The 11411-nt window shown below is 43.0% G+C and overlaps 1 protein-coding gene and 1 long non-coding RNA gene across 2 annotated transcripts in view; both read right to left on the bottom strand.

The window, feature by feature from the left end:
* Positions 1–125: 125 nt before the first annotated feature.
* Positions 126–11411, bottom strand: part of camsap1b (calmodulin regulated spectrin-associated protein 1b) — a 43347-nt gene continuing 32061 nt past the window's right edge. Inside the window, 6 exon segments of the mRNA XM_065011715.1 lie at positions 126–2519; positions 4554–4672; positions 4892–5004; positions 5165–5267; positions 5594–5844; positions 6594–6730. Of these exon segments, the coding sequence (XP_064867787.1) occupies positions 2223–2519; positions 4554–4672; positions 4892–5004; positions 5165–5267; positions 5594–5844; positions 6594–6730 (1020 nt within the window). The 3' untranslated portion in view covers positions 126–2222.
* Positions 8326–9042, bottom strand: LOC135565321 (uncharacterized). Its single transcript, XR_010461516.1, has 2 exons — positions 8911–9042; positions 8326–8730 (listed from the first exon to the last, which is right to left on the bottom strand). It is a non-coding gene; the product is annotated as an uncharacterized LOC135565321 (long non-coding RNA).

The raw sequence follows: 11411 nt of genomic DNA, 5'->3' as shown, positions 1-11411 counted from the left end.
ATAGTCGTGAAACATGCACGTGAATGCCAAACTATACATTGAACTGCTGGTGATGTAGGCTGAAACATGTATTTTAAGTCAAATGTATTCTAAACAATGTGAACAAAAAAAAAGATGAAAATGTGTTTTATTAACTTGAAAATTTTATTCTGTTTCAGTGCATTCGTTTAAAATAAATAGATGGTATGATCTGAAAGAAATAGTCAAATGAACAGGCATGGAAATTGCATACAGTAACAACAAATGGTAATCGATGCCTATACAATCTTTTAGTAAACATAAAAACACTAACATTGAAAAGATCTATTAAAAAAATAAACCAAATGCAGCAAATTATAATCAAGTATTCTACGTATTTTTGGAGACAAGCCGTAGTAGTGAAGAAACGAGGACTTCTTAAATCGACTGCTCAGTGTTAAATCTTAGTGCTTTGTTTTAGTTCAGGAAGGGTAGTGTTTCTCTGTTGGGAGTGTAAAGGAGTTGTTTAAAAAAAACTTAACCATGTTCTGTTTGTTTGCAATACGTTTCAAATGTCCGTTTAAAGTCTAATTCCACTTTTTGTACTCAGTAAGTAAAGTGCACGTGCAACACTTATAGTTGTTCTTGAGGCCAACATATGGTATCTAATAATAAGCACTTGGACAGAGAAAAATGGAAAATGGTGGCAGTGTTTGTTGACACCTTTCAGGAATGTTCTTTAATGTTGGTTGGTAGGTAAATAAAATAGACCACAGTCCCACAGAGTAACCCATTATGAATATATTAAATAATGTCATTCAAACCGGTTCCAGCAGGACGCACGCACTCTTCAGAACAAGAGCATGCAGCTCTCTGGGGAAAGGGCTGCAGAAGGAGAGGGGGAGGAGGCTGGGTGGGTAGCAGGGTTGGGGTCAATTCAGTTCATTTAGGAACGAAGCCAACATTTTAATTCCCATGGACTTGAAATGATAAGTTTACTCCCTGAATTGAAATGGACCCCACCCCTGGTGGGTAGCCGATCACTTGTGGGATAGAAGGGAGGGGGGGTACATTGCATGATAAAAGCCTTTGAAACGTGATCGTGAGTGGAGTGCACCTTTATACAGGACATAGTAGTGCCCAGTGAAGAGAAACACGACTAGCTCTAACTAGCTGACGTACGTCAGACAGATTCATGGATGATGAAACACACATAACATAAGCTCAATTGCTGTATAACCAACCACACTGCTCAATATAAAACAAAATAACACAAAAAAAAAAAAAAATAAGCATCTTGACATTTTTCTACAGTACCAAAGCCTATTACTCCTCGTCTTCACACCCTCGTTTTAGAGGGTTAAAAGGCGAGTAGACGAGTAGTTTAAAAACGACCATCATAATTCTACACACCAGATAGACAGTGCTACAACAGGCTGATATGCATTTAAAAATCGGTTGAACTTTGAATAAATAGACAGTTGACAGTACCACTATGACGCATGAAGAAGGCCAGCAGATGGTCTGGGAGGAGCCCAGGTAACAAACAGGAGATCAAAGCAGCACATTGGACAGAAAGATAACTGGAGAGGCAAGGTTGGCGATGCTTGTCTGGTAGATAAGGTCCAGTTTGTTCGACTGCAGATTGTTTTGTTGCAGCAGAACGGCCCTTTTAAGTCCTGAAGGGACATAAGGTCCTTTCAGGTCAGATTTTGCAGTAGAGAGATTATGAACAACCCACCCCCTCCAACAAGAGCGAGAGGGGTGTTCGTAGGGTCATAACCAGTCCAATAAGAGCGAGGGGGGGGGGGGGTAGTGTTGAATGGACTACTGCAGCTGAGCTCAACCATTCAGTGCCAAACCAATAAATACTTCAAGTAAAAAGAAACCCACCACATGAAAAAATGCCACATGCTTCTCTTAAGAGTCTTTAGAAAAACAGAACCGAATGAATTGATCGATGGACACCCTGAACAGAATACATTGAGATCCAGACAAAGAGGACCCTCCATATTGGTTCATGCAGATGACAATCCCACTCGCAGGCCACCAGCACAGATGCATACATCCATCCATGTCCCCACATTAGTGTGAACTGAAGGGGCCACGTGTCTGCCCATACATGTGGCCTCTCTTTCAGCTTGATAGAGGGAGTTTATTGGCAGTGGACATCAATGCAGTTTATCCAGGAGAGCAGGGTGGAATGGAACCTAGGACAACCATGGAGTGGAACGGAACCCCAGAGTTCCAAGGGCCTCCACAGATTATTTCCCGCTCTTCTTTGGCACAGTGGTTCTCTTGGCCTGCCACAGGTGGTTGTGGATGGTGATGGCGTCTATGCTGACCGACACAGTCTTGGCGGGGATGACGGTGAACTGCTTGCGGTCCGAGCTGTACTTGTAGAGCTTGTCAATCATCTTCTTGCTGATGCTCTTGGGGCCCGTGCCAGTCAGCTTGAGGATCTCCTCCGTGTCTGGGAAGAACGAGTAGACTCCCCGGAACTGGCAGCCGCCGTCCCTGAACAGGATCATCAGGTGGTGGGCCTCAACCTTCTCCAGCTCCTGGGATGAGATGGGGGGGGGTTGTTAGTTTGTATGGCTGACAACTATCTTGAGAAGCAGTCTCACATTTTAAGCAATTTGACACTCCCAGGTACAGTGATGCCTGGATGTCCTCCTGGGAAGGGTCGGGAGTTTTCCCTTCCTGGCCACCTGATTGACCCGCAAAAACTCTAGACTAAAGTTTTAGTCTACGGTTTTAAATCAGTAAAACTCAGAGCACTTTAAAAACAGGACATCAGTGTGTGTTTAGGACAAGAACATGCTGTGCTACAGCTGGATAATATTGAGCTGAGCAGCACATTCTGGCCCACTAAATGTGACCTACATGTTACTGTGCTCATTTACACAGCATGGGATTTGGCTGGACTAAATTACTGATAAATAGGACAGAAGAACTAAACTCTTGAGTTTTGTGGTTCACATCCCTACCTTGCAATTTGACTATGTTGTGACGAAGAGCCCAAAAGGGGGGGGAGAGAGGGGATGAAAAACTAAAATCCTTAAAGTACCACATTTCAGGTCAAAAGTTAGTTTGTATTAGACGGTACCCCTTTAAAGGCTATTATAAGAAAAATAAACTGCTCTCCCTTTTTGACTGAATAGCCTGTTTTTTTGTGTGTTGGGGGGGGGGACTACTGTATGTACTTCATCCAAGAGATAGTTTTTCTTGTATAAACACATTTACATACCATTCTGTGACCACTTATGAGGAAATCTCAGGTTTATCTTGTGAAAATTATGAGATGTGAGTTCCCATGTCACTCTATCCGACCATTAGAGAAAGCCTTCCGCGAGTATCCCTATAAGTGAGAGGACTCACTAAACAGAAATTAGATCAGCTCTTCGTGAGGTGCGGCCACGCCTTAGAGGCAATGATCCATCTCCTCGAGAACCTAACGCAACTTTGACTTCCACAATCCAACTCTGACAGAGGTGGCCATCTCCTGAGAGGAACTTGGCTGGACACACTCTGCTCACTCACAACGAACCGCTGAGTTTCTCTCTCTCCCAATGAGGACCCAAACATTCTACTGCCCCCGAGTGCCTTAAACGTACTCTCTTTGGACCGAATGGAATTGAGGACTGAGAAAGAAAGAGCTCCGACGAGGGAAGAAGCTTCTTCGGCTGCAAACTCCAATGCCAGGACCACTGACCTTTTTCCTGTTTCCTCTCGGTCATAACAGAAATCCACCTGAACCAGGTGACACTCAGCTAAAAATACATGGAAATGCATTGTATTTCATTTCCCTTTGGATGATGCTGTGTGTGTAAACGTGGCAGTGATTGATTATTGTAAGACTGTTAGTCTGAATTAATAACCAATACTGTGCTAGCGCTGCCCACAGCAGGTGTTAACCTGTAACCGGGCCGGTATACCCCTGATTGGGGAGCCTATAGTTTCACGGCTGTGAAACTGTACTGATGTAGCCGCTTTCACTTCTCCTGTTTTCACAAATAACAAAATGTCCAATTCTCCAAAGTCCTGTTCAAGTGTCATCACATCTGCCTGTGAGTACATTAACCTGAAACAAAGCTGTAGAGTTTCCTACTTCAGTGATTGTACTGCATTCCCTTTGTATCTTGTGTCTATTAAGACAACTGTACCAACCTTCATTTTCAATCCATTTGAGTCTAGCAATACAACTTTGACGTATATCTGTTGCATTGAAGTCCCTAAGGAGCAATTCGATTCTTGAAGTCAGATGACCGTTCAGAATGAAAATATAGTAAATTGACTGTTGATTATGACTACTGTCGATATAGGATTACAATGGTATAACAGTTAATAACTACTGATAGTGTTAATTCAAGGGGTCTTTATAGCAAAACCCTTAAATGGTGCCCCTCAGATGAATTTGGATAGGATAACCAAATTAATTCAAATTAGATCAATTATTCCAGTAATTTAAATCAGTAAATTATCTTGAATATCCATATCCATCGTACCAGTGAAATGATGGCTCACCTGGGTGCGCGTGACCATTTGCTCTGGAGTGCACGTTAATAGCATTTCACAGTTAGGTAAAGCTTTACCTCTAAGAGGGTGTTCTTCTGAGGTTCATTGACCTTGCCAGCCAGGCAGCAGTGAGAGATCGCGTTGAAGATGATGGGCTTATTGGACTTGGAACTGGGCTCCTTGAACAGCTTGGGACCTGAGGGACACAGTGGAACGACAAGTCTTAGACATTTAACATTTACATTTAAGTCATTTAGCAGACGCTCTTATGCTAACATTAATAGAGACGAGGAGAACGTGAGCAGAGCAATGGTTTTATGGGAACATTGTAGGGGTGTTATGGGAATATTATTGGAACGTTATGGGAAAGACTGTTTCCCAGTATGACAAGAGACTGACTTTCATGTGTACTGACCAGTGTATTCTGCCATGGAGTTGATTGAAGATGCAGTGGAGCCGTTGTCCCAGTCTCTCTCAGTGTTTCGACTGGCGTTTCGACTCAGGCCTGGGAAAGACTCAGACTCACCACTGGCAACGGAAAGCAGAGCACACGAATGACGATCAAAAACAAAAGAAGAAGAAGAAGAGTTTTAAAAATGGCACACGAGAGGTAGAAAACACTGACATCAATTACACCCAAACCAAAATTCTTACACAAGCACCCAGCTACATATTTTGGGGCACTTACCGTTGGGATCCTGCTCCTCCAGAGTTAACGCTGTCTGCCTCAGTGGTGGCAGCAGAGGCCAGGGACAGACTGGAGCCTGACTGGGCACTGCTCAGGTTGTCAGCTACCGAGCACCAAAATATAGACCATCTTAGTATAGCTAACTCTTCCTATTACACTCCTATCCCCACACAGAAACGCATGACTGCAAAATCTGCAATATTTTCTCAAAGGGAATTGGGAGACATGAAACTGACCTGGACCAAGGATGTCAACCAATCTTGGTTCCAGAGAACCACAGTGTTAACAGGGTTTTTTTTCTCCCAGCGTAGCTGAATGAGATGTATTAGTGCAGGACTGGAATAAAAGTCGGCACACACTGTAGTCCTCTGGGACAGGAGTTATTAACCCCTGGCCTAGTAAGATGAACAAAAGTGTGGTGGTTATTACGTGTAGATGAAGAGCACTTGGAAGAGAAGGTGTCGCTGGACGACTCCTCTCTGCTGAACGCAGACTTGGGTCTGTGAGTCTGGTGACTGGGTTTCTTAGGCTTGGTCTTGGGGGTCTTGGGCTTGGCTGGGCTGCCAAGGCCCTGCTCCTCCATCAGCTCCTGCTGCTTCCTCCTCAGGTACTGCTCCTTGATCAGCTCCCTACGGGCCTTCTCCTCCTCCTTCCTCATCCGGTCCTCCTCCGCCTTCCGCCTAGGGGGGGAGACAGACCACAGGCTCAACAACTGCAGAATTTGAAAAGACTTAACACGGAAGAGGACGGAGGGACAATACTGACATTTTCGGTGTTTTTCTATGAATTAACATTTCAAATCAAATGTTATTTTTCACATGCGCCGAATACAACAGGTGTAGACCTTACCGTGAAATGCTTACTTAAAAGCCCTTGACCAGCAAAGCAGTTCTTAAGTAAAAAATAAAATAACAATAACGAGGCTATATACATGGGTCAATGTGCAGGGGTACAGGTTAGTCGAGGTAATTTGTACATGTAGGCAGGGGGTCAACTTAAATAGTCCAGGTGGCCATTTGATTAATTGTTCAGCAGTCTTATGGCTTGGGGGTAGAAGCTGCCTTTTGGACCTAGACTTGGTGCTCCGGTACCGCTCGCCTTGCGGTAGCAGAGAGAACAGTCTATGACTTGGGTGACTGGAGTCTGACAATTTTTGGGGCCTTCCTCTGACACTGCCTAGTATATAGGTCCTGTATGGCAGAAAGCTTGGCCCCAGGCATGTACTGAGCCGTACGCACTACATTTGAGGTGTAAAGAGCCAATACACAGGTGTGCAAAACTTGTGACTATACCGGTAACACACGCTATTGTGGGAGGGCTTTGGTGGTTTTTAAGCTAGTGCTTAAAAACAGTCTTATCCTACCTGAGCATTATGACTGATCTAGCAGACATAGTTTTGATTTGGTTGTAAAGACGTCATGTTTGTTACCTGGACTCTTCCCGCTTCTGTTCAGTCTCTGCCTCCAGCTGTAGTTTGCGTAACCGGGCATCCTCAGCCTTCTTCTGCTGCCTTACGAGAAACGCTGCCCTCTTCTTAGCCAGCTCATCCTCCGCCTTCTGTTCATCCTGTGGCACAATACAACACACTTACTAGGAGCATTTTACTCAATGACATTCAAATCAATTGATTTACGCCACAAACAATTGCCTGTCTCCTCCCTCGTCTCTTGCTTTATTTATTCAGTCAAATGTAGAATTTTATTTTATTCCTTCCCGGAAAATGTTGTACTATAAAAACGATGTAATACCTTTCCCTGTCCTAGACATTCGACCACCCAAAAGATGAGAATAGGCCTTATATCTTGTCCACTTTATGACACACACACACACACAGCCGGTAATTGCCGGCTTTTGGCCAATAAAAAAAATACAATTGTAGCCTGGCCGGGAGAAAAACAATCTCCCAATTAGGCTACCAATCATACAACGTGATTTCGTGCTACAGCACCATTCCCGCACAGCCTTACGTGCACCTTCTGCTGAGAGAAAGAACTAGTGAGAGGAGCCTTGGCCCACAATAATTTAGCAACACATTTTTGGGGGAAATCTGCTCCCAAGAGCCATACTGTATGTGATCATGTCTCATGTAATTCAAGATATTAAATTATTTTCAAATACAATCTATTTTTAGGCTTCGTTATGGTCAATTTGCAGCTTACAAATTATTATAATTGCCCCCTGACCATCCGCTCGGACAATTAAAAAAATTATAATAATCGGTCCGCGGCTGAATCCAGTTGCCTACCCCTGGCCTAGGCTACTGCTATTGTGAAGATGGAGGCCTTTTTCATTGAAGTAAAATGAAAGCTGAAAAAAAAAGAAAAAAGTTTGCCTTTAGTGAAAATGCCTATTGTAGTGGACAAAGGTGAGAAGAACGTTAGCACAACCAAATGCAGGTTACTGTGTGCAAATCGCTCTTAAGGTAGAATGCAATTTTGGAACTTTCATTTATTTTCGTAATTACAAGGATTAAAGCAACAACAAAATAATCCCATGACTGAAAAGTAAATCAATCTCAGATCGATTGTTAACCTCCCCTTTCATGTGAGAAAGGCATGACCATCATGCCTTTAGGGAAAGAGGACCATTTTTAAAAACAGCAAGTTTGTCAATTCCAGTTCCCTTGCTTAGGTGGTCCTGGGTCCTCCCGGAGATCATTTTTATGTAGAACTGAGAAGCTCAGTCCTGGTGACTTAAAAAAATACATTCTAGTCCAAAATGAATTTAAATAAAATTACGCTGACACCATCTAAAATATAATTTCCACCACCAGCAATGTGCCCAATAACATATCAGTAAAAATGATTTTAGAAAGGTCCAGTGCAGTCAAAATACATTGTTTCCTGTGATTTGTATCATATTGTACAACAGCTGATGAAACGAGCACTGTAAAATAGTTCAGCTATTTTTGTCAATTTTAATGGAAAACTATTACAAGGTACTTAAATTGTTACCCAGTAATTATTTGATATTGAGATAAAACAGCTGCATTGGAAATTTAAAATCATTTTTTACACATTGGACCATGTAGATAACGGCAGGTAGCCTAATGGTTTAGAGCAGGGGTCCCCAAACTTTTTCCTGTGAGGGCCACATAACTTTTCCCTTCTCTGATGGGGGGCCGGTGTCAGTTTGTAACAGAAAAAGTGTGACGATCGTAGGGGAGCTTAAAATTTTTATTGTTTTCCAGAAAGCCACACATAACCAAATAACCCTTTCCAGGTTCTTTACAGAAAAAAAGTCAGGAAACAAATAATAACACTATTAATGAAATAAATAATAACTAAATAACCCTCTCTGAGTTCTTCACAGAAAAAACAGGAAATAAATAATAACTAAATAACTCTCTCTGGGTTCTTCATAGAAAAAAAAGCCATGGAACATTAACTTTCTGTCGTGCCATGCACAATCTTAACAGATAAAAGTTCAGCTCAGTTGTCAGAGCAGAATCTCTCTGACACATATGAGCAGTCTCTTAAAGTTCTTGTGTTCCTTCCTTATAATCCTTTGTAGGTTCCAGTAGGCTTGTAGACACCGCTGTTTGCAGCTCTCTCTCATCAACTTCCCTGTGAAAACCACAAAAGAAGCAGGTTGAGAAACTGAACTAAGTGATACAGCACCTACACAGCACAATACATTTCACTACCAGTATGGTTGTAAAGATGGATTTTATCCCAGTAGATTTTATTATGATTATATTTGTTTATGCTCAGAATGACTCATTCAAGTCAGAAAAGTGAGCTTACCTATGTATGTTCATCAGTGTGAACTGTGGGCCTGCATCTGGCTGGTGAGAAGTTGAATATCAGGTTCCATTCTAGTTACAGCCAGTCTCAAGCACTGATGCAAATGTTCATCTGTCAATCTTGATCTGATCGGGTTTTCAGCAGTTTCATGCGAGAAAAGGTTTTCTCGCAGATATACGTGCTGCCAAAAACTGTGGACATTTTCATTGCGTGTTTTTTGATGTTTGGATATGTGTCGTTTGGGAGGGCGGCATAGAAGTCAATGAGACTGTTGGGCTTGAATGCGTCTTTCAGAACATCACAGTTCTGTAACTCAGCCAACTCAAACTGATATGAAGGCTAGGCTTCATCAATGTCGGCAACAAAGGGGTTCTGAAAAAGACGGATTTCTTTTGCATGAACATGTAGTTCACTGAATCGCACACCGAACTCCGCCTTCAGCATTTCCAGTGCTTCCACGCACTTTTCAGCTGGGAACGGGACCGCTGGGTTCTCTGTCGACAGGTTTTGGGTAGCAGGAAGATGGACGAAGTTGCGCTTTTTCACTTGTTCCAAAAGCAGCGCTAATTTCACCTCAAATGCTTTTATGTGTGAATACATGTCGCAAATGAGTTTCCCCTCGCCTTGTAGCTGCAAGTTAAGGCTGTTAAGTATTTCTGTCACGTCTGTTAAAAATGCGAGGTGCCATTTCCATTCTGGGTCGATCAGCTCTGGGACCGTTTTGTCTTTTAAATGAAGAAATGCGTTAATTTCGGGTAGCAGCTCGTAAAAACGCCTCAAAACTCTGCCCCGGCTCAGCCATCGGACCTCTGTGTAGTACAGCACATCTCCGTGCGTAGACTCCAGTTCAGACAGGAATTCTTGGAACTGCCTGTGTTTAAGTCCCTTTGCTCTGATGAAGTTTATGCACGACACCACAACCTTCATTACAGAATCCCACTTCAACACTTTGCAGCACAGTGCTTGCTGGTGAATTAGGCAGTGGACTCGTGAGCGGGGCGGTGAGACCCCTTTTTCCAACTCCCGGTTCATGCGTCCTATTAGACCGCGAGTTTCGCCCACCATGCTAGGAGCCCCGTCAGTCGTGATGCTAGCTAGCTTTGACCAGTCCAGGTCCAACTTCTCCATGGTTTGGCACACTTTGTCAAAAATATCCTCTCCCGTTGTAGTCCCTTTGAGACTTTGGAGGGCTGCCAGCTCCTCGCATATCTCAAAGTTTGCGCTAACTCCACGAATAAAAATGAGCAGTTGCGCTGTGTCTTGCACGTCCGTGCTCTCATCCAGTGCTAATGAAAAAAAGTCAAATTCTTTCGTCTTCTGCTGCAGCTGGGCATATACATTACTCCCGATTTCTTCAACGCGTCTGGTGATTGTACTCGCCGACAGACTTACGGCATTAAATGCATCTTTCTTCTCGGGACACACCTCCTCCGCGACAGCATCCATACATTTCTTAACAAACTCTCCGTCAGTGAAAGGCTTACCGCTTCTTGCTATCAGTTTAGCAACCCGAAAGCTGGCCCGAACGGATGCCTGGTTCAGCTGAGCTTGGCGTACAAATGTATTCTGCTGAGATAGTAGTCCACTTTTTAGCTTTGAGAGTTTGTCTGCTCGTATTTGGCCTTGCAAGCTATCGTACTTGTCTTTGTGACGGGATTCATAGTGTCGGCGAAGATTGTATTCTTTGAATACCGCCACAGTCTCTTGACAGATGAGACAAACAGCCTTTTCTTTGCATTGAACAAAAAAAATTGTTTGTCCACTGCAGGTTAAATACCCTGCATTCTGAATCAATTTTTCTCTTACCTAACCATTTCGCCATTATTCTGTTCTCTCTTTGACAGGGCCGGGCCTAGGATTTTTTTTCTGGAGGCCAAATAGGAAAAAAATTCGATAGCGTCTCTGGTATTGTTCAGAGGGCCGGGCCAAATGTGCTGACGGGCCGTATCCGGCCCGCGGGCCGTAGTTTGGTGACCACTGGTTTAGAGCGTTGGGCCAGTAACCAAAAGCTTGCTGGATCAAATCCCCGAGCTGACAAGGTAAAAATCTGTCATTCTGCCCCTGAAAAAAGGCAGTTAACCCACTGTTCTAGGCTGTCACTGTAAATAAGAATTTGTTCTTAACTGACTTTCCTAGTTAAATAAAAGGTTAAATTAAATATTAACCTAAATGAAATAATAACCTATGAATGGTCTATATTCTTAGATGCACAAATCGCAATTGCCTGTAGCCCAACTGATGCAACATAGTGGCTATACAATTTACATGGACAAATCCCAGGATTCAGCCTATCTACATTTACCCCATTAGACACAACATCCTGATTGTTAATAATTATTTTATTATAAATATATAAACAAAAAAATATATGTTTCTATAATGAAATTATGCCATCGCCCTTTTAAGATACCATGTCCCCATTAAGCTCTGTGTTGCGCAGCTGCGCCTAAACCATGCTTGAAAGTCCGGTTGTAAATGCATTTGTAAAACGATGCAACTCG

Source organism: Oncorhynchus nerka, linkage group LG27 (genome assembly GCF_034236695.1).
Source record: "Oncorhynchus nerka isolate Pitt River linkage group LG27, Oner_Uvic_2.0, whole genome shotgun sequence".
Taxonomy (NCBI): Eukaryota; Metazoa; Chordata; class Actinopteri; order Salmoniformes; family Salmonidae; genus Oncorhynchus; species Oncorhynchus nerka.
The sequence above is the reverse complement of the archived record's forward strand: the minus strand, read 5'-3'. Positions and strand labels throughout refer to the sequence as shown.